The 27,065-nt window shown below is 34.6% G+C and overlaps 1 protein-coding gene across 1 annotated transcript in view; it reads right to left on the bottom strand.

The window, feature by feature from the left end:
- Positions 1 to 27,065, bottom strand: part of LOC141504965 (cadherin-like protein 26) — a 62,377-nt gene that overhangs the window by 6,310 nt on the left and 29,002 nt on the right. The window contains exons 9-17 of the mRNA XM_074210395.1: positions 25,810 to 26,078; positions 23,024 to 23,166; positions 21,127 to 21,360; positions 20,723 to 20,944; positions 19,798 to 19,928; positions 14,644 to 14,703; positions 10,283 to 10,366; positions 9,861 to 9,944; positions 9,392 to 9,475 (exon numbers count right to left, since the gene is read on the bottom strand). Coding sequence (XP_074066496.1) covers positions 9,392 to 9,475; positions 9,861 to 9,944; positions 10,283 to 10,366; positions 14,644 to 14,703; positions 19,798 to 19,928; positions 20,723 to 20,944; positions 21,127 to 21,360; positions 23,024 to 23,166; positions 25,810 to 26,078 — 1,311 coding nt within the window. The remainder of the gene's footprint in view (positions 1 to 9,391; positions 9,476 to 9,860; positions 9,945 to 10,282; positions 10,367 to 14,643; positions 14,704 to 19,797; positions 19,929 to 20,722; positions 20,945 to 21,126; positions 21,361 to 23,023; positions 23,167 to 25,809; positions 26,079 to 27,065) is intronic.

Genomic DNA, 27,065 nt, shown 5'->3' with positions numbered 1-27,065 from the left:
CACAGGACTGGGAGTTTGACTCATGGTGACCTTGAAGCTAGAACTGGAAGTAAACCATAGTTCTATTGGGTTTTTTTTGGTATTGTTTCTACAGGCACTGAAAAGCCAAGATGTCTGAGACTAGAGCTCAAAAAGGGTCTTGGACTTGAAACTGAGCTCAGGTATGAACCTATACTCCTTCCTCTCTCCAGAGACTGAGATTATGGGGAAGAGGGAGAGGGAGGAGGGAGGAATACATTTCTCATGTACTGGGGGAGTGAATTTGTATATTTGTGATTATACCTTTTGAAGTAAATAGTTCTATGTAAAAATTCATCTATTAGTAGTTAAAGGGATCTGAGGGAACACTATCAATGGGGACTAGATCCATTTACAAAGTCTAGATACCCCTAAAGCCCTTAAGGTACTGAAGAACCCAAGGGTATATGAGGGGAAGGTTAAAATATAAACATTTAGTCCAGGCAGTGGGGAGCAGGGTAGTTCTGTTATACTTGTAAAGGTAATTTGTAAAGGTGATAACCAGAAAAAGCCTATGTCCTAAAGAGTTTAAAAAATGTCTCCAAGAGGAATAAACCATGTAGTGGTCAGTGTCTTAGAATCTGTCCAACTCTCTCAAAAAACCTGATGAACAACAGGTTCCCCATCTTCCTCCTCTAATATTTGGAGGAAGCCTGGCATTGAGCAAGTTAGATGATCACCTTGGTGTGCACTCTGGAAGCTGAACCCTCTTTAGACAGACTGGTGAGGGAAGGTAGAGCGGAAGTATGGAAAGACAGATTTTGTTACTTATTCTTAATGTTTATATGATTTTATGCACATTGTGATAATGAATGGCTCATATAAGAAATACTGTACTGTCTAAAATTAACCTCACTGGTTAAGCTTCTGCTGCCACCTTGACCTTTTATGGATATGAAGACTGTTATGATACTCATAGTATCCCATGTCTGGTCAAGTGATTAATGAATCTTTTTATGGGAATGATGGGTGGTATATGTTCTTTCTCTTGAATTTTATCTTGTAGCAATAGTTGGTTTCAATAATCATATATATATATATATATACACATATATATATATACACCTACATCTGAGTATATAACATTACATATCATATCTGAAATTGCCATACTCTATTGTGTTCTTTTTACATATTCTGATATGTCATATTAGTATAATATTATGATTTATAGGCCCTCAAGGCTGTCTACCTAAAATAGAGATGAAATTCATCTTTTCTGTTTGTTTAGAAATTGATGCTTATGCTGTATTTTGGTTGTTTAGAATCTTAATAGCAACTGAGGATTAGGGAACTCTTAGATACTAACCAATTGACAATAAAAAAGTGGATTACTTGACACTGCCTATAGGATATTTCTGCTTTTATTAAAAATTATTTATTATTATTATTATTATTATTGAGAGAACTCAGAGAAAGGAGAAAAGGTTCTAAATGTTAAGCAATTTTTATAGCAGCTATTTGTGTTGTAGCAAAAAAATTGGAATCTAAGGAAATGCCTATTAATTAAGCAAAGGCTAAACAAGTAATGGCACATGAATGGCACACTCTTACACTAGAAGAAATTAGGAAATAAGTGATTTCTTTTTTTTTTTAGATTTTTGCAAGGCAATGGGATTAAGTGGCTTGCCCAAGGCCACACAGCTAGGTAATTATTAAGTGTCTGAGACCAGATTTGAACCCAGGTACTCCTGACTCCAGGGCCGGTGCTTTATCCACTGTGCCACCTAGCCGCCCCAGTGAAATAAGTGATTTCAAAAAGATATGGAAATATTTGTTTGAATTGATTCAGAATGAAGTAGGAAGAATCAGAACAATATATATTGTAACATCAATAAGTATGAAGACTTGGATAAACTGAAGAAGAATGAAATGAACATAACTGGGGCAAAATTTATATAATTGCAACACTGTAAAAAATACAAAAACAACACCTCAATGAACACTGATTAATACAATGACCCCAAGATTCTGGATGTTGATGAATAATGCTGTTCATCACCTAAGAGAGTAATGATAAATTCAGGATGTATACTGAGATTTAAATATATATTTTTAATACAACCAATGAGGAAATTTGTTTTGCTTGACCCAGCATGTTGGACAAGGAATTTGCTATTTTTTCTTTTCAATGCATCAAGAAGGCAAGAGTGAGAGGGAAAAAAAAGTTTCTGTTAATTAAAAATTTTAATATAAAATTTTATATAATTTTAATATAAAAATAAAAGTTCCAATTAAAGTAGGAAAAATATCCTGATCTCAACCTTTGGTTTAGAAGGCACTGGATTTTTCAGTTCGACTAACTTGCTATACACCAGAGTCCAAAATCCTGGAATCAGTGTGGCAGCTGCAAGGATGATAGGGTTTGGATATCTGTATATGCTTTTAGTAGTATCTCTGTTGGAAGATTCAGTCCTTGTGATAAGTAAGTAAAATAGTTTCTTTCCCCAAACCTTGAAAGTATATGAACAAATGGACCAAAGGAGAAACTTTGTTTCTCTACACTTTGAGCAGGACCAGGTTGTCTCTTATGGTGTTTGCTTTATCCCCTACCACTGGAGTGAGGTAGCCTCTTTGAGTGGCTTCCTAGGACTTTAAAACTGGGCAGACTGAAATAGTCCTTTCTGCTATTCTCTTGCTTCTATTCTCTTCCGTGCCTTGCTCTTCTAGGCCATCCTTATCTGTTATATGTTAGTGAACTATCTCAGCTCCAAGAAATGGACATTTTTTCCTATACTGTTTATCCTCCCCAGTTTTAAGGGCTGGAGATGATCACTCCAGGACTGGGAGTTTGACTCATGGTGACCTTGAAGCTAGAACTGGAAGTAAGCCATAGTTCTACTGGTTTTTTTTTTTTTTTGTATTGTTTCTACAGGCACTGAAAAGCCAAGATGTGCCTATATAATTTGATGGCAGAAAGTGAAGAATTTAGGGATAGTGCCTAGGATGATAGAATTAAAAGTTAAAAGGGGCCTTAGAGAATGTACAACCTGATTCTTTTTTTTAAGGTACAGCAACTCAAGTTTAAAAAGGTTAAATCACATACTCAAGGTCACACAAGTAGTAAATAAAATAATTGGGATAGAAACTCATGTTTTCTGAGTTCAATATATTATGCAGTCTTTCAGAATAAAGTTTTTGTTCCCACTATTTGAGGAAATACAAATAAAAGGCTCAAATCTACTTCAAACAATTTCTTTATTCCCTCCTGCAATATATATTTTTCTCTAATCAGAAATTTTCTATTTTTCTTCGTGTAGAATTTATAATGCAGTCAGCCATGTTGGCCAAGATTTAATCAGATAAGCTTGTTTTGCTGTGTTTTTTTTAAAAGAGTTCATATTTAACTATAGCAATGAGCCAAGTACATGACAAATTGAAAACTTTAATTTAAAAAAATTAAACAAAAACAGATTCTAAATAATCTTAAGGTGAAGTCAAAATGGAGCAATAGAGGAAACATCATTACCACCAAACTGCCAACATTCTCATCCAAATAACTTTAAAATACTTTAAAAAATCAAATTCTGGAGTGGAATATATAACAAGAGATCAAGGTGACACAGTTTTCCTGGCTAAGGCAACTTAGGAGACCAGAAAAGAGTACTGTAACACCAGAGTGGGGACTAGGTCAATGTGCAGCACCAGCCTTAGGCCTCAAAGGAGATTTGTTCCTCAGCAGCAGCAGTAACTTGGGGAGCTCCCAGCCCAGAGATGGCAAAAAAATTGGACAAATGATCAGAAAGAGATTTTTACAAAGGTCACTGTGCAGGTACCGGACCAGGTGTTACTCAACAACTTCATTACAAGTTACCTAATTCCAAGTTGAAGCTTTAATGCCAAGGGTGGGAGAAAGAAAGGGGGGGGAAGGAGAGGGAGAGGGAGAGGCAGGGCAGGAGGAGGGGAGAGAGGAAGAAGGGGGGGAGAGGCAAGGGGAGAGGGAGAAGGGGAGGGGGAGGGGAAGGGGGAAAGAACTGAAGTCATAATTCCTGGTGATGGCTTCATAGCAGAAAGAATTGTTAGTAATGGAGTCAAAATGCAATCTAGAAGAGAAGTGAACACATAGAAAGCACAGAATATGTACAGAACACCCCAGAACTAGTTAAGGAAACAGAAGGTCTTTAAAAGAACCTGAAGTTTGGGAGTGACCCTCCCCTCTTCTCTTATCATGCTCCAAGTGAGAAGAGCCCAAATCTTTTTTTTTTTTTTTTTTTTAGTTTTTGCAAGGCAAATGGGCTTAAGTGGCTTGCCCAAGGCCACACAACTAGGTAATTATTATTAAGTGTCTGAGGCCAGATTTGAACTCAGGTGCTCCTGACTTCAGGGCCGGTGCTCTATCCACTGTGCCACCTAGCTGCCCCAGAAGAGCCCAAATCTAATACAAAGTTCAAAGTCAAGAAATAGACTTGGAAAATAAGCAAACAATAACAACAAAAAAATCTGGTAATAAGGAAGCTCACAGCATAAACTTAGAAAAAGGCAATGATAAGAAAACATCTATAAGCAAAACCTCAAAGAGAAATACAGATTGAACACAAGTCCAATGAGAATTCCTAGAAGTCATAAAGAAATTTTTAAAAGACAAAAATTATTTTAAAAATTAAATAAGAGCAGTAGAAGAAAAATTGGGAAAAGAAATGAGAATAATGCAAGAAAATTATGAAAAGAAAATTAACAGCTTAGCAAAAAATACCCATAAAATATTGAAGGAAATAAAGTTTTAAAAAGCAAAATTGGCCAAATGGAATAAAAGGTTGTTCAGTCATTTAGTAATGTATTACTCTTTATGAACCCAAAGAAAATAACATGTTAAATCCTCCTACTCTCTACCATCTCTTGAAATCTAACCAAATTCATGTTTGTTTTTTCCATGACACTATTTATCCATCTCATCCTCTGACATCACCTTTTCCTTTTACTTTCAACATTTCCCAACATCAGAGTCTTTTCCAATGAGTACCATCTGATCACTAGGTGGCCAAAGTATTTAAGCTTCATCTTCAGTATTTGAACTCTCCACTGAATAGGGTGAATTATTTTTTTAAGTATTAACTGATTTGATCTCCCTGCTTCTGTCCAAGAGACTCAAAAAGTCTTCTCTAATACCTCAATTCAAAAGCATTGATTCTGTTGAAATTTGTTTTTCTTATCATGCAATTTACACAGCCATACATTGCTACTGGAAAAATGATATTTTTGACTATATGGATATTTTCTGGGAAAGATATAACTCTGTTTTTTTAGTATACTATCCAAATTGGCCATAGCTTTTCTTTTTTCAAGGAGCCAAGCATATTTTAATTTCATGACTAAAGTTATCAACTGCAGTGATCTTTGAGCACAAGAATATAAAAATCTAACACTGCTTCCATTTCTTCTCTCTCTCTCTGTTTGCTAGGAAGTATTAGGACCATTTGCTAAGATCTTCTTTTTCCTTTTTTTTATGTTAAACTTCAAGTTAGCTTTTATACTCTCCTTTTTTCTCTTTGTCAAGAGTCTTTTTAAATTCTTCACTTTCTGCCATCAAAGTTGTATTATTTGCAGATCAGGCTGTTTATATCTTTCCCAACAACCTTAATTTTAGCTTTTGATTTTATCAAGCATGGCATTTCAAATGACGTACTCTGCAAAAAATTTAAACAAATAAAGTGACAACATGCAGCCTTATTGTGCTCCTTTTACAATCTCAGACTAATTAGTTGTTCCATGTTCAGTTTTAACTGTTGTTTTATCATCCACATAAAGATTTCTCAGGAAATAATCCTCAGGATACTCCCTTCTCTATGAGGACTTGCCACATTTTGTTATGATTCAGTCAAAGGCTTTGGCGTAGACAATGATGCAGAAGTAGATATTTTTCTGTAACTCCTTTGCTTTCTCTATATCCAGTAAACGTTGGCAATTTGGTCTCTAATTCCTCTATCTCTTTGAAAACCAGCCTACTTTTTTTTTTTGCTAATTCTCAGTTCATATACTGCTGAAGTCTAGTTTGAAGAATTTTAAGCCATCCATATTGGCATGTGAAACAAGTGCAATTGTTCAGTAATTTGAATATTCCTTGGCTTTGCCTTTCTTTAGAATTGGTACATAAACTAAATCTTACGAATCCAGGGGCCACTATTGAGTTTTCCAAATTTGCTGCCATATTGAGTGCAGCACTTTAACAGCAAGTGCATTAAAGAAATTAATTACTTAAAAATTAGAACCAGGCAAGTAGAAATTATTAAATATATAAGACACCAAGAAAAATAAAACAAAATAAAGAAAAAAAGAAATGGGGAAAATCAAAAAAATGACCTAGAAAATAGCTCTAGGAGAGATTATAAGAATTATAATTAGAATACCTGAGAACCATGATAAAAAGAACCTAAGTATCAAGCTTTAAGAAACTATCAAAGAAAGGTATTTTAGAACCAGAGGGCAAAATAGGATTTGAAAGAGTCCACTGGCCAACTTCTGAAAGTGATCCCAAAATGAAATCTTCCAGGAAAATTAAAGCAAAATTTCAGAGCTACAAGATCGAGGAGAAAATATTAAAAACAATAAAAAGAAACCATTCTAATACTATGGAATAACAGATAGGAGCATACAAGATTTAGCAGATGCCAATATAAAGGAGTGAAGGGTCTGGAATTTGATATTCCAGATGGCAGAGGTGTTAAGGTTCCAACCAAGAATAATCTGTCAAGCAAAACTGAATAAAATCTTTTAGGGAAAATATGCATTTACAAATATAGGATTTTTAATCACTCCTGATGAAAAACCAGAACTGAATAGAAAATCTGACATTTAAACACAAATCTAGAGAAAGGTAATCATATGAGAGTAAATAAAGTGAAACTGTTTACATTCTTATATGGGAAGATAACATATGTAATTCTTAAGAATTTTATCTTTATTAGGGAAGTTAGAAGGATACTAAACAGACTGAAGGCATGACTGTGAGTCTTTTATATTTTGTATGTCTTTTATGTTCAAAAAAAAGAATGAAAGACTAAGAAAAAGGGATATGCTAGGAGAAAGGAGAAGAGAGAGGGAAAATGAAAATTATCTAATGTAAAAGAACATGGACAAGGAAGAGTAAAGTGAAGGGGAAAATTTGTGAGGCAGGCAATGCTCACTCTCATGAATTGGTTTGAAGAGGGAAAATATATATATATATTTCTATACACACACACACACACACACACACACACACACACACACACATATATATATATATATATATATATATATATATGTGCATACATACATACAGACAGACACTCAGTAATCACCCCCCATCCACAGTTAGTTGGGTATAGAAATCTATCTGATCCAGCAAGGAGGTAGGAGAGCAAGGGCTAATAGAAAGGGGTGGTGATAAGAAGAATATCAGATTAAGGAAGACAGTCATCAAAATTAAAACAGACTTCTGAGGAGGGGCAGAATAGATAAAAAGAGGGGGAACAAGGAGAGATGGAGAGGTGAAAAAAGAAAGGGAGGGGAGGGGAAGGGGAGAGAGAGAGAAAGAGAAAGAGAGAGAGAGAGAGAGAGAGAGAGAGAGAGAGAGAGAGAGAGAGTAAATAGAATGGAGAGAAATACAATTCATACATAAGTGTGAATGTGACCAGGAACAGATAGCAGAATAAATCAGAAACCAGATTTCAACTATGAGTTGTTTATAAGAAACATGCCTGATATCGAAATATGTAAACAAAGACTAAAATAAGGCTCTACAACGGAATCTATTATACTTCAGCTTAAGTTAAAAAGGCAAGAGTAGCAATTATGATCTCTAACAAAGGAAAAACAAAACAGATTTAAATAAAAGAGATGAGCAGGAATACTACCTTTTGCTAAAAGGTACTTTAAACAATGAAGTAATATCAATATTAAATATATATATATATATATATATACATGTATGTATATATGTATTTATGTATGTATATGCACCAAATGACAAGCTAAATGAATTACAGGAGAAAATAAATAGCAAAACTATATATTAGTAGAGGACATCAATTTACCTCTCTCAAAACTGGCTAAATCTAATCACAAACTAAATAATAAAGAAGTTAAGGTGATGAATAGAATTTTAGGAAAATTAGATATAGAGATATCTAAATGGGAATAGGAAGAAAAATACTTTTTTCATAGTTATACATAGAACCTTCACAAAATTAACCATTCATTAGGGCATAAAAATCTTATAAACAAATGTAGAAAGGCAAAAATATTAAATGGCTCCTTTCTGGACCATAATGCAATTAAAATTATATTATATAAATGATCTTTAAAGCATAAGTGAAAAATCAATTGAAAACTAAGTATTCTAATCCTAAAGAATGAGTGGATCAAAGAATAAAACACAGACATAATAAAGCATTTCATTAATGGGAATTACAATGAGATAATATAACAAAATTTGTAGGATGCAGCCAAAGCAGTATTGAGGGGACAACTTATATCTCTGAATGCAAACATCAATAAAAGAGAGAAAGTACAGATTAATAAATTAGATATGCAACTAAAAATAAATGATAAAAGGGAAAATTAAACAATTAAACAACAAAATTGAAATCCTATAAATCAAAGGAGAGATAAATAGTCATTAAAGTAAAAATATCATTGAACTAACCAATGGTTTTATGGAGATAAAAAAACACAAAATAGTAAATAATCAGTTATGTTTGTTTTTTAAAAAAGAAAGAAAACAAAATTAATCAGTATCAAAAATGAAAAGGGTGAATGCACTACCAATGAAGATGAAATTAAAGCAATGACTAGGAACTGGGTTACCCAATTATGTGTCGATAAAACTAACAATTCTAAGTGAAATGAATGAACATTTCAAAAAAAATATAAATTGTTCACATTAACCAAAATAGAATGCTTAAATAAAGCCATCTTAGGAAAAAAATAGAACAAGTCATAAATGAACTCCCTAAGGGAAAAAACTCTAGGACTAGATAGATTTATATTTAAAGAACAAATTAATTCCAATTCTATATAAACTGTTTGAAAAAATAAAGGAGTATACTATCAAACTAATTTTATGACATAAAATTTTAAATGAATGTCAATAATAATAATAATAATAATAATAATAACAAATAGAAAAGTTGAAATTATTTAAAAATTCATACAAAATTTAGATGGATTGCAATGACCAGTCTTGGGTCCAAAGAACCAATGATGAAATATATTATGTTCTTTTTTTGGAAAGAATTAGAAGGAGGGTCAATTATTGTATATATTGTCACATAGGTCAACTTATCTTATTTAATTGATTGTTATAAAGAAGAGTTCAAACATGAAGAAGTATGATTGCAGTATAAAAAGAGAAAACTTAAAAAATTAAAAGCACACAAATATAAAACCCTCTTACTTGTGTTAGTATCTCTGTCACTTTTCCTCCCATCCTTTCCAGTTGGCTTTTAATATATAGGCCACTTAAATCATTTGAATAGTACTGTAAAATAAAGAAGTTCATGTTATAGAAACACTGATAGGTATTTATTAGATTAGTGTAACCTACATTTATACCTACTATTTCTGCCCTATAAACACCCCAGACAGAAAATCACACCAGCTCTGAGACACATAAGCTTGTCACCATTCCCCACTGAAAGGAAATATTTTGGGCTATGATGTAGATTATATATACATATATATATATATATATATATATATATATATATACATACATATATATATTATATATATTATTAGATAGATCAGCCTGCTTTATTAACTACTTGTTATAAAGAAGAGTTCAAATACAAAGGAGTATACTGGAAATGATTGCAGTAAAAAAGAGAAAACTTAAAAAGAAATAAACAAAAATAGAACCTTACTTGAGTTGGCAACTCTGCCATTTTTCCTTCCATCCTTTCCAGTTGACTTTTAGAATTCAGGCTGCTTACATCATTTAGACAGTACTGTAACAGAAATAAGTCCAATTTGTAGAAACATCAGTAGGTGTTATTAGATGAGTATAACCTATGTTTATACTTACCATTTCTGCCCTAGAGTCACCATACAAACAACTTAGGCAGAAAATCATACTAGCTCTGAGTCACAAGTCTCCATTGAGATGAATACTTTTGGACTATGGTGTGGATTATTGTATATATTGTTAGTCAGTTCAGCTTCTCTTATTAACCATTTGTTATAAAGAAGAGCTCAAAGGTAAAGAAGTATACCAGGAAATTATTGCAATATAAAAAGAGAGAACTTAAAAAGAAATTAAAAACAAACAAAAATAAAACCTTCTTACTTGAAATAGTATCTCCGCCATTTTCCCTTCCATTCTTTCCTGTTGGCTTTTAGTATACAGGCTGCTTGTGTCCTTTGGATAATACTATAACATAAAGAAGTCCAAGTTGTAGAAATACTGACAGTGTTCTTAGATCAGCATAATCTATGTTTACATCCACCATTTCTGCCCGAAAGCCACCATACACACAACCTAAGCAGACACTCACACCAGCTCTGAGTCACATAAGCTTGTTACCATTCCCTACTATGATGAAATATTTTTCAAACCAAGCTTCTAAGATGTTACTCTGATTCTGATTTGGAGCATCTCCTACCTGGAAGCATATGATCCCAACAGACTAGTCATTTTCTGAACTCATTAGTTAGTATCTTTGCTCATAGTGTTCCCTTTACCTAGGATGACTTTTCTTCCTTTTTTTTCTCTAGCCTTTACAATCTACAACCCCCCAACCCTTAAAAGCTCTACTCTACCTAGTCTTCTCTGAATCCTAGTTGATAGTAACTTCCCCCTTAGGAACTCATATACTTTGCACCTAATGGATGTATCATTCAATATTATTTGTCGTTGAAGTTGTCACTTTCTATGATTTTGTTTCATTTGGCCAGAAGTCATGTCTTATTTAAATTCTGTATTTCTCTCAAAGCCAAGTAAAGCACACTGAACAAAAGACAGCCTAAATAAATAACCAAGAGAATCAGAAATAAATTGTGTAGAGGATAGGCTGAATGGGAGAACACCCAGAATCTCCAACTGCTAGATCTTTTAATACATATTGCTGGCCTACTAGAGATTTTAAAAATAATTGATTAAGAGCAGAAGTAAACAGTCTATCATAATAGCAAATAGATACATATGAAAGAACAATGGATCAGGTACAGAAGACTTAGGTTCCAGTCTCTGCTCTGTTGTTAAATTTCTAAACAATTTGGGGCAACTCACTTCTGATTTACCAGTGGTATTTGTGGCTGGGATTGAGGGTCCAGCATGAGCTCACTCTACTAGGGTCACACTTATTAAGGTTCTTTCATTACCATGCCCTTCCTGCATAGTCCCACCTCCAGGATCACCAGTGCATTAGTAACAAACTATGACACACAGCCCATGGACCAGCCATGTCAGGGACCAAAATCAAAATCAGGATGATGGCTGCATGCTCTGTAGTTGGGGTATCCTTCCCTGTCATCTCACCCTGATTTTATCGGAGTGTTGGGGTTCCAAATGAAAGCCCTAGTCCTTCGGTTCTCTATTTCTGCATCTGACACTCTTATTAATACTTACATTGGGTGTATTTGAAAGCTTTACTTCACTCTTTACCACTTCCTATTGTAACTGTCTTTTCTTTTTAATTCTCTTTCAAGTTATTTCTTTTTTACTTTGTCCTATTTCTTTTATTGATAGCCTGTGTCTTAGTCCTATCAGATTTCTATAAGCTCAGATCTGGCTCTCAAATCTTAAAAGAGAATGCTGATCATTGAATCTGGGCTAAACTTGCTGTACCCCAAATAGTTATAAATTACTACTCTGAGGCTGTGAATTAGAGCTATCCTTACACCATCTTTACATGTGGAGGATTATACCACAGTTACCACAGTCAGGGACTGCCCAAGTTCTTAAGATCTCAGCTATAAAAACAAGAATATATTTGAGAACACTGAAGTCTTTTAGGCTTATATCTTGCTATTAGAAATCTATTTATGAGAACAGCTTCTCATTTACAATGTATATCTATTGTCCCCTAAGAACATTTAAGAATTGGCTTTGTTTTGTCAGAGACAATTCCAAAGTTAAAAGTCTTTCTGTAGCCATTTAGTAATAATTTTTCTAATCACAGTATTGCTGTCAGTTAAATGATTGGTCTTCATATAACATGATTTGAAGAATGTCCCACAACTCTTACATTTAAGTAAATTTGAAAGTTCTTTGTTCTGCATATATCCACATATAAACAGAACAGGTATACAAAAATTATTTTGAAAGGTTCGTCTTTTATTTTTATGCTAACAATAGCTCCAGTGATCTTGAGAAAGCAGGGTTCTCAAATATATTCTTGTTTTTATAGCTGAGATCTTAAGAAATTGGGCAGTTTCTGACTGTGGTTGCTTGGTATAATCCCTTCACATGAAAAGATGGAATACAGACAGCTCTAATTCAAAGCCTCCGAGTAGTAGTTTATAATTATTAAGGGTATAGCAAGTTTAGCCCAGATTCAATGATCAGCATTTTCTGTAAGCTTTGACAACCAGATCTGAGCTAAACAAGGCTTATGACAATGCATGGATACATTACAAAAACCCATACATCTTTCAGAATTGCTTATTTATTTTCATAATTATTTTAAGCCTATGGTCACTTAACTTAGTTGAGGACAGGGATTCAGGTTTAATTCCTAAATCAGATACAGATTATATTTCTAATTCAGATATAGGGGAGGAGAGAATAGTAAATCTAGCAAAAGATTATAGTTTTATGATCCAAAATTAGTTGTCAGACATGGAATTAGTTCAAATACCAATTCAGATGATATCTGTGTGACTATGAGCAAATTATTTTAACCTTTCTAAGTCTCACTTTATTTATAAAATAAAGACTTCTAAATGCCATATGAATGGGTAACATCATTTTATATTAAAATCTATTGCCACAAATGGACAAAGAAACTTTGAGACATATGTTCCATGGATGCTGGATTAGTAACAACATCTCTGCATAAGAATAACATAAAACTACATAAATACTTATGTTATAAATTCTTTATATTCTTTCTTAAAGATCAGAACTTATAGAATAATACTGCCATGAATTTTTTTTATTTTTGTTTTATTTTTATTTTATGTCATCTAAAAATTTTTTCATTTTCTTACTACATAAAAAATTGACAAGTAATATTGTTGTTGTTCAGTTATTTCAGTCATGTCTGACTCTTCATGGCCCCATTTGGAATTTTCTTGGCAAAGATACTGCAGTGGTTTGCCATTTCCTCCTCTAGTTCATTTTACAGATGAGAAAACTGAGGCAAACAAGGTCAAATCTCTTGCTAGTCAATGTCTGAGGACAGATTCAAACTTCAGACTCCAGGTCTGGCACTCTTATCTACTATACCACCTAGCTGCCCTAGGACAGACATATTTTTAAGTAAGAGACACCAAATTTTCTAGAATTTGGTACAAAATGTATTTTACTTTATCAGTACATAAATGAATTCTGACAAATGCAGTAATGAGTTTTATGGTAAATACTCATTTAAGCACCATGATACAGATTTCTCTTACCTAAGTACTAAATTTTAAAGTGTACTTTACTTGACATAAAAATGTTGATGCAGATAAAGTCCACATGAACCCTAAAATGAGTATTCTAGGAGAGACAAAAATAGTAGATTCCCCAGAAACTGTTGACAAAAGCAATGTATAGCTCATAGCTATCTTAAGGAACAGAGTTAGTATTGTCTTTATCACTGAGATTTCACTTTAATGATGTTAATCCATCCAACAGGTACCTGTTGAGTTGCTATGTGTAGGCTATGATGCTTGTCATTGTAAAGGACAGTTTTTAACCTTCAAAGAATGTGTTATTTAGTTACTGAAGAAAAGTCATATATATATATAAAATTCATAATATATGTATGTATTTTCAGGATAAGTCATCTTTACAGACACTTTATGCTAAATGCTAAATGAAATCACAGAATTTTAAAGTTGAAAGAAACTTCAAAGGTGTCTAGTCCACCTCATATCTGAACAAGAGTCTTTTCTACAATATCTCCAATTGTGGCTTTCCAGCCCTCAGCTTGAAAAGTTCCAATAAAGGAGAAACTACTACCTCCTTAAAATTCCATTCTACTTTGGTATATATCTAACTATTAGAAAAATTTTCCTCAAGTTGACCTGAAATCTGCCTCTCTGCAACATTTGTTGTTCCTATCTCTGTCCTAAAGAGAGAGGGGCTTAGTGTAGGCTGAGAAACAGTATTAGATATGGAGTCAGAGGATCTGCTTTCAAGTGTTGGCACTGCTACTTCCTACCTGGTCTGATCTTTATGGTAAATAACTTGATCTTAATTTCTTCAAATGAAAATGAAAAGAGATTGAATGAAATGGTTTTTAAGGTTCTTTTTAGCTTTAAATCCTGGTACCTTAATGAGCCATAGAGGATTTGTGAGAAGACAGGAAGCTTTCAGTTAGGCCTTGAAAGATAAGTAGGGTTTTGAGAGACATAGAAGAGGAGAGTTTTCCAGGTAACAGAATTGGTAAAGACACAGAAGTCAATATTTAATTTCTTTCTGTAGCTATTTAAATTAAGAGTTATTCAGTTTTCAAAAAAAAAAAAACCTCAACCAATCAATGTTACTTTATTACTTACAATTTCTTTCCCTTTGTATCCAAAAAGTTGTGAAGTTTGATCCATGGAGTTTGACGTCATCTAAAAAGGGAATGGGGTTGGGTTGGTAGGAAACATGAAGAAATTTGATGAAATTAACAGTGGGAAAATCAAAGGGGAAAGTCAAGAATATGAATATCTCCCACCCTGTGTCCTGTCCCCAATAACTAGTATCTATAGTCACAGAAAATCTTAACTCCTTGAAACTCAATTTTATTACTAAGAGATGTTTTATTAGCAGATTTGGATTTTTTAAAAATTATTGCCATATCCTTTTTACTTCAAGTGTTCAAAAAAGACCTTGAGCATTTCAAATGTTATGGAGGAACTGCCCATTTTCTTGTATCACAGCTAGGAGGTACAATGGATTATACCGGGATTGAAGACAGGAATATCTAAATTCAAATATAGTCTCATACCTTTATTAGTTTTGTGATACCAGCCCTGGATAGAGCACTGGGCCTGGAATCAGGAGGACCTGAGTTCAAATCCAGCCTCAGACATTTAATAATTACCTAGCTGTGTGGTTTTGGGCAAGCCACTTAACCCCATTGCCTTGAATATATACATACATATATATATATATATATATATATATATATATATATATATATATATATATGTAGTTAGTTTTATGATCCTGAGAAAGTCACTCAACTTCTCTCTGCCTCAATTTCCTCAACTGTAAAATGAGGATGATAATAATAGCAGGACTATTGTGAGGATCAAATGAGATAATATTTCTAATAGCATAGTGCATGGAGCTTACTGGAATTTCCTAAGTTCCTTCCTTTCAGTCCTTAGATCTATCATTAAGAATTGCTAAGGTTTCAGAGAAGGAGGGAAAATATGTGACTGATATGCAGGTTCCTGCCCCAGAACTTGTTCCTCCCTTACTCATTACTGGACTTAAAATGAGGGGTTTCTTTTTGTTTTTTGGGGGGTTTTTTAGGTTTTTGCAAGGCAGATGGGGTTAAGTGGCTTGCCCAAGGCCACACAGCTAGGTCATTATTAAGTGTCTGAGGCCAGATTTGAACCCAGGTACTCCTGACTCCAAGGCCGGTGCTTTATCCACTATGCCACCTAGCCACCCCGAAATGAGGGGTTTCTTATCCAGCCCTCTCAGGGACTGAATTTCAAGATTTTCTCCATTGGATATCTACAGTCTCACACAAAGAAACATATACCCTTCTTTGTATCATCAAATTAAGTAAGAAAATATCACATCAGCAAGGCCATAGAGACTCTAATAGGTGGGGACTAGGTCTATGTCAAACTATGACATGAAATCTGATTCTCCTTTCTGATACCGATTTCCTACACCTTCCATCTCTCTCTGCCTCACTTTTCCTAACCCCTTCTTTGTCCTCACTCCTAACTTCCAGTCTCTTTACACCTCTATTCCTCCTTTAAACCCAGTTCATCACCCCTGCTCTCACTACTCTTTGCTTCTTTAACTCTTATGATAGCAGACTACTCTTTGCTCTTTAACTCTTATGATATCAGACCACTTATATTATGTTTCTCTCTACCCTAGATTCTTCATCACATTGTTTGAAGAAGCTGATCTAGTTTTTCTTCTTGCCTACACTATTATCCTCTCAGTAAAGGCTTGCTCTTCATACTTGAGAAAAATGAGTTCAACTACATGAAACTTCCTTTCCTCCTACTCTACAACTGAAACTTTATCTTATTCTCCAATGTCTTCTATTTTGCCTCAGTCTCTGAATATGCCAGGTTTTCCCCCCATTTCCTTTAGGGCAGGGATTATTTTCTCTTTTCCTCTTTGTGTCTTGAGTACTTAGTATTTTGTATATATAATACCTATGTAATAAATGTATTTTTTGAATATTATTTTATTTTTTCCAACTGCATACCAAGACAGCTTTCAACATTCATCTCTGTAAGCTTCCGAGTTCCTCATTTTTCCACCACCCTCCCTTTCTTCCCCTCTCCCCATGGCTTTACATGTACAATCATAATAAATATATCTTGAGTGATTTTAGAAAGAAGGCTAGTTAGCATTTTTATGCTAGTGATGATAGTGGATGACAACTATGGAGTGATTATATAATTAAGAACTTTACTAAAACTTTGACAGAATGTGTAAGCTTCTTAATAAGGTCAAGGACAACATCTATTAATGTATAACTCTGAAGGTGTCTCATCAAGGACTACCTCATGGAAGGTGAAGGGGATTATAGATGTGTTCCATAAAAATTTTGCATTCTGAAGTACAAAGTATAGTGCTATGTTTTTGTTGCAAGGTGCTATAAAGAAAATTGCTCTATGAATTATGACATCAAGGAGCCAGTAGGGATGGAACACTAATAAGAGGATGAGAGTGAATTGAATTTCTTGATCAGATCAGAGGTCAAGGATGAATGGTAAGGAAGAAGGCAGACATTAAAAGGTATCAGAGAGCTAAAGAGATGGTTCTAAACTTGGTCTTATAAATAGAAACAAAGCAAGTCTGAGACAGGTACAGGGTTAGGGAAAAAAACAGTATTTAAGCTGGAGATCAAGGAAGTAGGAGAAGCATAATGGTGAAAGTGAAGTAGGTAGGAGATAATTAGGAATTGGGGAATATATAATTAGGTTGTGACAGATTATGCAACCTATAGCCTTCCATTTTTCAAATAATTTTTAAATAATAAAAAACTATTTAGGAGCAGCTAGGTGGCACAGTGGATAGAACACCAGCCCTGGAGTCAGAAGTACCTGAGTTCAAATCTGGCCTCAGACACTTAATAATTACCTAGCTGTGTGGCCTTGGGCAAGCCACCTAACCCCATTTGTCTTGCAAAAAAAAAAAACAAACCAAAAAATAAAACTATTTAAAAGTACACAAAATTTTTATCAAACTTCCTCATATAATGTAAAACCAGGACGTGACATTTTTATGGTCTTCATGAATTTTCTGAAACTATTTTGTCACTTGTTCATAATAAAAGTTTCTATTTCTTGCCAAAAATGACACGGGAGGGACAGTTAGGTGACTTAATGGATAGAGCACTGGGCCTGGAATCAGGAGGACCTGAGTTCAAATTCGACCTCAGACACTTAGCTATGTGATCTTAGGCAAGTCACTTAACCTATTGCCTTGCAACAAATTAAAAAAAAAAGATATGGGAGAATCAAGTAATATCTGAATCAATTTTGAATTTATCAACTATTTGGTTTTATCATTTTGCTCTTATATATAATTTTAATTAACATATAATTTATATAGATGTTTTATTCTGATATTTATTAACTGATTGATCATCATGGAGTAAAGTTAACACCTGCTTTTCAAAGATAATTCCAACCCTATCAAGCAAGAAGAGAATCCTCTAAGAAGAGGCAGTCAGGTGAGATACTATATGACTGCATTGAAAAACAGCATTGATAAGCTTGAAGCAGTTCATTACCTGATAACTAGACACCAGGTAAAGAATAATTTTGGCCACAGTAACTCACAAAAATTGTTCTACTAAGGTTTGCATCAATGGAAGGAATGCCATTATCAATATTGTCATATGATAAATATGTTATCATGTATAGATGCTGCTCTGTTTATTTATTTCAGTTATATCTGAATCCTCATGACCTCATTTGGAATTTTCTTGTCAAAAATATTGAAGTGGTTTGCCATACCTTCTCTAGTTCATTTGCAAATGAGGAAACTGGGGAAAATAGGGTCAAATGACTTGCCCAGCTAGTGGGTACAGCTAGTGTCTGAGGTCAGAGTTGAACTCAATAAGATGAGTCTTCCTGAATCCAAGCCCAGTGCTCTAACTACTGGACCACTTCTCTACCCTATTATTCATAGAAAGGTCCTGTTAATATAAGAGGGTGTGCTCCTGGGACACAGCTGATTGGATGTTGATGTTAAGTTAGCGATAACATGTGAGTCATGGTAGTTGTGGATTTCAAACAGATGGGTTATGGCAAACAAGTTATCATACGTCTTTGGGCTCCCATTCCAACTTCCTGCTTGAATGATAGACTGACTTAGGTTTCTCCTTTACTGTGACATGTCCTGAAGGGGGCTAGTACTCAGGGCTTTCACTTTGAAAGGCCTCTTCTGGTAAATGAGAATTTTATTTTTTTATTTCCAAACATGTAAAATAAAAAATAGGGTATTAAAATAGTCAAGACATTTAATTCAACAAACATTTATTTGGGGGTTACTATGTTTAAGGTACAATAATTTCTGGGGGGGGGAAGGATCAAAAAAGTTCCTGTTTTGTTTGTTTTAGGTTTTTTGCAAGGCAAATGTGGTTAAGTGGCTTGCCCAAGGCCACACAGCTAGGTAATTATTAAGTGTCTGAGACCAGATTTGAACCCAGGTACTCCTGATTCCAGGCTGGTGCTTTATCCACTGCGCCACCTAGCCACCCCTAAAAGTTCCTGTTTTTAAGGAACTTCCCAGAGAAATTGTTTTCTTGATTTTTCTATTTAAAATGTGTGTTAGTCAACAAGCAACTATTAAATACCTTCTAGGTAATTAATGTATTAGGCACTGTACCAAGCCCTAGAGATAAAAGGAAAGACAAGAAGTCTCTTCTCTAAAGGAGTTCATAGTCTAATGGAAAGGATACCATGAAAATAACTATAGACAGGATAAATTTAGAATTATGAGGAATTGGGAAAGGTTTCTTAGAGAAGGCAGCATTTTAATTGGATTTAAAGGAAGCCAGGAAAACCTAGAGGTGGAGATGAAAAGACAGAGAATTCCAGGACTGGGGAAAAGCAGTGAAAATTCCCCAAATCAGGAGATGGAATAGATTGTTCAAGAAAAATCAACGAGATCGATGTCACTGGATCACAGAGTATATGGAGGAGAGTGAGCTGGAAGAAGACTAGAAAGGTAGGACAGAGCCTGATTGCAAAAGGCTTTAAATGCCCAACAGAGGATTTTTAAATTTAATCCTGTAAGTGATAGAGAGCCAGTGGAGTGTACTGAATAGGGAGGATTACATAGTGAGACTTGTATGTTCAGAAGATCAATTTAACAGTTGAGTGGAAGAGGGAAGATAAGATGGGAGATAGAGTGAACAACATGTGATTCACCCAAGATGAGCCTATGCAATAGCACAGGCATCATCAATATGACGACTAAAATAAACACATTAAAATACATTTTATTACCAGTGTCAAAGTGTTTTCACTTTCTTCATTATACTTGATTAAGGTCTGATTGCCTTGTTCATAGGGAATGTACATTGGCTGCCTCGTGTTTGCAGATCCAAAAGAAAACTGCAGCAGGAAAAGCAGGGCTACTGTAATGGAAGAAAACTCAAATTCATTTGGTCATTTCAGCAAACACATATTAAATACTTAGCAGGTTTTTTTTAAACCTTCCTTAAAAACCAGATTCTAAAAGTAGGGTCTTATATAGGCTGACTCTTTAGGAGGGAGGAGGATGATAAAGGGGAACATTAGTGATATAAAAATTAAAATATGTTTTTTTAAGAAGTAGGCTACTGGGGCAGCTAGGTGGCGCAGTGGATAGAGCACTGGCCCTGGAGTCAGGAGTGCCTGAGTGCAAGCCCAGCCTCACGTACTTAACAATTACCTAGCTATATGGCCTTGGACAAGTCATTTAACCCCATTTACCTTGCAAAAACCTAACCCCCCTGCAAAAAAAAAAACCCAAAAGAAGTAGGCTACTGACCCATATTTCAAGATAGGATTCCTCCTCCCCACCTCCCACCCCCACTGCATATTAACTAACTCATGTCCAAGAATCTAAATCACTGCTTCATCATAATAGCCCTGAAATTACACTCCTCTTCCCTTCTTACCATCCCTCCCCCCTTTGCCCTGTTCCTTCCTACTATTTCAGGTCCATGACTTTATGCAATGGGTTAGAAATCCTGTCCCTCTTATATGGAAGTACTAGGCCATAGAACCCAGGCTAAGCCTTACAATGGTACCCCAATAAAAATTCTTTAAGATTGACAAAGAATCCTCTCATCATTAATTTTAATTGTAATTCTGAGATCAATGCCCCAGATTACAGGGTATTACTGAAAAATAGGACATGGCCTGAGAATGTTAATAGCTGACTGACCTGTCAATAATATGAATGCTGCACATATTGGGATAATGACACCCCCACCAAGTCCTACAGAGGGCACTGTAGATTCTACACATGTAATTCCATCGGGACAGGAACACAGTCTCACAAACAGGATCTGTTTCTTGAAAAATCCTTGTTTATCTAAGATTCTGAAGGGCACTGAATAATCACCGTTTTGGAGACTTCTTAACATTAGAAGTTCCACAGAATCATCTACAGGGAAGAAGACACCCAGTTAAAGATAAGAAAATTATAAACCTATTACATGCAAATAGTAAACAGCATTTAAAACTAAATCAACTAAAAACCACAAATACAAATTTTTTCAACATTTATTAAGTGCAAAGCACCATATAACATATAACCAAATTCTACAACAAGGGAGGAAAACTTACTAAAACTTCTTCCTAGCTTCCAAGTATCTTTTATTTTTCCAGAGGTATCATCTAATTCAAATGTAAAAGGACTGGAGAATGGATCCAGGTCTTTATCCTCAGCTTTCACAAGAATATGTGTGTTCTGCTCTGTCTTGCAAACTTCCACCAAAGGTTCAACAAGAGTAGGTGCATTGTCATTCTTGTCAGAAAGAAAAAGCATCATGGTTCCCATACTTGTCTGGGGTGGGACACCTCAAAAATACAAAGAGAACAGAGCAATGAAAGAATTTTCATCCCTCCCATTGTTTAAGGGGTATTCTCCTCATTCTACACCAAAAAGAAAACAAATAAGAATAAAATTAATGACAATGAAATTGTTTCAGGAAAATGACTTTAAATTAACCAATGGTCTATTTTTCATGCAAAATCACAAATTATTTTGAAAATAGCTTGAAACTGTTTTCTTATATAATTAAAAATTCAAAATTTTTCTAAAAAGTGTTTTAAGATAATGGTTTAATCAATGGTGGACATGTCATGTTAATGAAGCAGTGTGGTATGGGAAGAAAGGTGATCTCCAAGTCATGAAGACCTGGGTTCCAATCCTGTTTTTGACACATTCCATATGTGTCATATTGGGTAAGTCATAAGCTTTTAGTGTCCAGTGCAATTCTAAGATTAGGATGCAGAACAAGACTGATCTGCATTTTTCAGCAGCTTTCTCACACAGTTTCCTAAATCAATGAAATCACAGGCCCAGTTAAAAACAAACAAATGATATATTAAGGTTAAAGACACCTGGTATAATGGAAAGTACATGAGATTTACATTTAAAGGAATTGTGTGCAAATTCCAGATCTAACCTTTACTATCCCTGGGCAAGTCTCAGTCTCTCTGGGCTTTAAATGCCTCCTTCACAAATGAGAATGATAGCATTTAATATCCACCTCACTTGGTTGTTGGGAGAAAGTCAATTATAAATCTTAGAAGTACTACAGAAATTAGAATTGTTATTATTTTAAAAAACCAAATCAGCATCAAACATATAAAACATGAATCCAGATTTCAAGTCTAAATTTCTTTAGCTAATACTTAAGAAAGTGAGTTTAATATTCTAGAAATTAAAGTCGTTTTAAAATGTGCTACAGACTTTACTGATAATCCAGCTTTCAGTTTACAAACTTTTAAAAATTTAAGATTATCCAAATAGTTTGAAGATTAACTAACTTTTACCTACCAAACTTGATTGACTTGTACTTTGATCAGCTCACAAATTCAGATTTGAAGGTTGCAATATAACCATACAACTATCCCATTATATTTTTTAAAAACTGTTTAACCATTCCATTTTAAAGATGTGTGCCTTTCTTAGAGCTGGTGGTGCCTAGAGTAATGAAAACTTAAATTCAAATTCAGCCTTAGATATTAGCTGTGTGACCCTGGGCAAGTCACTTAACTTTGGTTAGCCTCATTTCCCTCAATGGTAAAATAAGGATAATAACAGCAACTACATCATAAGATTATTGTGAGAATCAAATGAGAAAAAAATTGTATGTGGCAAATGGGCCTGGTAATTTATTCCCTTCCCTTTCCTCCTTAGGATTCAAAATAAGGGGAAACTAAGCTAAATATTTACCAGAGATCATTTGCTTGGAAAAAGGACCTGAGAGTACACGTATGAAAAGATGGTAAGGTTATTAACTCTGACTACAACTTTCATAACTTACTAATTGCCTCCTTCTGAACTTTCATAGTTTTTCCTCCTAGAACATTGTTCTCCCAGGTTCCACTGTATGGGAAAAGCAAGAATAATTATTTTAATCTTATGGAGTTGTGCTGGTCCAGGATTCTCATGAATGTGATTTGCTCCTCCAGCAGGGGCATCAAATTGTGAATGCCTGAATTAGGTACTTACCATCATCAATAGCACTGACTATTATTGTGTAAAAGCTGTTATTCACATAGGGGGATTCTCGATCCATATCATTCACTGTGGTAACCACACCAGAGAATTCATCCACAGTAACCCAATTGGCAGGATCATGAACCAGTTTAAACCTTGTCGAAGAAAGGAAAAACTAATTTAAAATAACTGCAAGGGGGAATCATGAAAGCAATATTTACAATGACTACATTGATGTAAATGAAAGGATAGTAACAACCACAAAATGAAACTGAATGCTGTGTGATTATAATGATTAAGTTTGGCTAGGAAGAATATAGAAAAATCATCTCCCGTCTTTGCAGTAGTGGGAGATTGGTTGTAGAATAATGAATATACTGTTAACCTTGGTTGATGTGTTGGTTGGTTTGATGAATTACTTTTTTACTTTTCCTCTCTATTTTTTTTTTGTTTGGCTCTCTGGGGAAGAGTCATGGAAGGGGTATTTAGGAAATAAATATTACACAAAAACAAAAAGATTAAAATTTTTAAAATGCTTTAGGGAAATCACAATGCCTATGAAAAGGAATCTAGAATTAGGCTACAGTTCATTAATGGGGTAAAAAAACACAAGGTTATCACAAGGTTAGAAACTGATGTGTATCAAAATATATGCTACACAAGTACATGAAAATTCATAGTCCTCAGTCCCTGTTTCCCATTGCTCCCCCTTGTGTATTAATAGTGGCTATACTGAACTGGGGAGAAGAACATTATGTTTGCAGAAAGAAACAAACTCCTCATTTGACTACTTGCTTAATGGTCACATTCCACACTTGGAAAATGATTTGAAGAAACATGAAATCCCAATTTTGTCTGCTATAAAATGAGAGAAGGGGTTCCTCCCAGTCATGTCATTCTATTTTCCTTCCATCTCTACCATTCTATGGATATACATTATACAGATCTCTACCATAGAAGGTTCTAGGCAGTTAGGTGGCACAGTGGATAGAGTGCCAGCTCTGCAGTCAGGGAGACTGCTCTTCCCAAGTTCAAATCTGGCCTCAGAGGCTTATTCTCTATGTGACTTTGGCCAAGTCAATTAACCCCATTTGCTTTGGTTTTCTCATCTTCTCATCCAGATGAACTGGAGATGAAAATGGCAAACCACTCCAGTATCTTTGCCAAGGAAAACTCCAGGGGGGTGACAAAGAGTCAGGCACGATTGAAATGACTCAACTACACAACCGCACAGAAAATATTAGGTTCTAAGGACTCTTCTTTCAGCTTTAATGTTTGCTTTTATGGTCTCCATCAGCTCTAAGACTCTGTGAGTCTCTTGTCTCTGGTATCTTTATTTTATTTTATTCTATGGATTAGTTTGTTCCATTATATGAAGAGAGACTTCTAGATAAGTACTTAAGGTGGTATAAATACTCGTTTATCTTCTGGTTTGGTATATTTTCAGAAGAACTGGGTTCTAATCCCAGTTCTGTTACTATGTGCACTAAGAACCCTTCTCTAGTTCTTCTAGTGTGTGATATACATGTATCCTTATTAAACAGTAGGATGTACAGTCTATCTAATCTTAAAGCTTGCAGTTAACAGGTCTTGATAAACAATGGATAATTCAGAGACATAGATAAAGCTTCTCTTCTTCCCGTCCTTTTCAGCTAAGTAAACAACCAACCAGAATATTTCGGGCCATTAGGAGGGTAAGAATAAGAGAAGGATCCATTTATTTCCCCTTTCCTCCTCTCCTTCTGCTTCTCAAAAGTCAGAACTTTTTATCATTTCATTTTAAAACTTGAAGAACTAAAATTTTTAAAGAACCTGCTGCCTTCCCATCTACAGTTTCACATCATCAAGCAACTAAAATTCTGCAAACATAAATGGCATCAGTGTTTACAAACCAGAGGTACTCTAAGTGGTGAACCATTCATCCTTATAGTATCTGAAGCATTAAGAAAGCAATTCTCTAGTAACCTTGGCTCTGAGACCTCATTCCAATTAGATGCAAATGGAGTGGAGAGGAAAGATTATGTTTCACTCTTACTCAACAGTCTGCTGTGGCAGAAAAAAGAATAGCAGTTGGAATTAGAGAATCTAGATTCAAATCTTTATCCTGATAATTGTGGATGGGCAACTCACTTAATCTCTCCAAGTCCCTGTTCTGTAAAATATCAATCTGTAAAATGAAGAAATTGGATCAGAGAATCTTTTAGATCCCCTACAGTACTATGATTTTTAAGGTTAAAAAAGTAGCTGTGAGGATCAAATGGGATAGTATATGTAAGATATTTGCATCACTTAAAAGTGTTAAAAGAATGTCAGCTATTATGTAGTTTTAAGGTTAAAATTTAAAAGTCCTTGTCTTTTCTTCTTTGCAACAGCAAATGTGGTAGTCCATGGACTCAGAATTGAGCCAGAGGAGAAATTAGTTGACCAAATAAAAACTTTACTAAACTTTACTGGATTCTCAGCTTCTTGGAGTCTCAGTCAGGTCTAATAAAGTTAGAAAAGTTCTATTATAGTTCTGGAAACAGTCTGTGCATCTGTCATCTGAGGACCAGTCTAGTTAAGTACAAACACCACCAGGTGATGATATTTTAAACTTGAACAATGCATTAGGTTGATCCCCTAAGGTGTGGGGGGATTGTAATTTATACCTGTATGAGTTCCTGTGTAAATGAAGCCATAGCTTTCTGAAATACCAATATTGAAAAAGTGAAGATTTTTAAGCAATAACAACAGCATCACGGGGTTGTATATGATTCATTCCAAATGGAAAACAACTCTCATTTCCTCTATTATATCACCTTATGTTCTTGTTGTTCCCATCTGGGTCTGTGGCATTATATCTTCCCAACTGGGTCCCAGGTTTGGCACCATCATCTTCATGAACGATAAAAATAGAAGGATGGAACTGAGGAGGGTCATTGGTATCTATAACCTCCACAATCACAGATGCAGTGCTGGACTTTATGGTTTCATTACCAAGTTGGTCTTTTTCACATGAAGAGAATGGCTCTTCATTTTCAACTATAATAATTAGTTTTCTCTCCGACAGGCTTTCATAATCCAAAGGCTGTAAACCCCAAAGAGGAGACTTCATTAGCAAATGTTTCTTGTTGCTGACATGAATTAGGGAGCTTGTGGCCTTTGCTCTTGATGTATTATAGAATCAAAGAATTACAGAAATTAATAGGTCCTCAGAGATCAACTACACCAAAATAAAGTTTGAATAAGATCCTCTTCTACAAAATTTCCAGCAAGTACCTTGATAGGTACCTTGGTTTGAAGGTGTCCTTCTAGTGATGGGAAATCTTATGAGGGATCTCTCTTATTTGTAAATTTATTCATTCAGTTATATATTTATTTATTCATTCATTCATCCATTTATTTATTTGTATTATTTAAAATATGACAAACACCAATTAACATGAATCTTTATTTCTATTTCTACTTTTCTATTTCTACTATTTCTATTTCTATTTTATTCCTATTTCTACTTTTTTCAAAAGTATATAGTTAATTCAAAATGTTCCAAAGATGCCTTTTTTGTCTATTGTCCTCTAGATTTTCTTCACTGCTCTTTTGAACATTCCCCTTCCTTGCTTAACGAACACACTTTTCTTCCTTTTTTTTTGTTTTCCCCCCACCTTGGTTTCAGTATCAATAACTCCCTATCAAGTCTCATGCTGTCTTTCTCTTTCTTTCCCCTCTAAAAACCCTTTCGTTATTATAAGTTATTATAGTCAAGCAAAAGAAATTCACATACTGGCCATGTCCTAAAATATCTGCTTCATTTTGAATCTTTAATATATCACATCTTTGTCAAGTGGTAAGAAATAGGCATTAGTCATCACTGAGGGGAAGGGTAGCTTAGTGGATAGCTTGCTACACTAGGAAACAAGAAAACCTGAGTTCAGTCCTTGTCTCAGACACTTACTAGGGGTTTGATCTTGGGTAATACATTAAAACTCTATAGGGCCAAGTCTGCTCAACCATAAATGGGACAGTTAAACTCAACTACCTCTACAATCCCTTTCAGTACAATCTATGATACTATGAT

This window comes from Macrotis lagotis, chromosome 1 (assembly GCF_037893015.1).
Source record: "Macrotis lagotis isolate mMagLag1 chromosome 1, bilby.v1.9.chrom.fasta, whole genome shotgun sequence".
Classification (NCBI taxonomy): Eukaryota; Metazoa; Chordata; class Mammalia; order Peramelemorphia; family Peramelidae; genus Macrotis; species Macrotis lagotis.
This window is presented reverse-complemented; position numbering and strand designations above follow the sequence as displayed.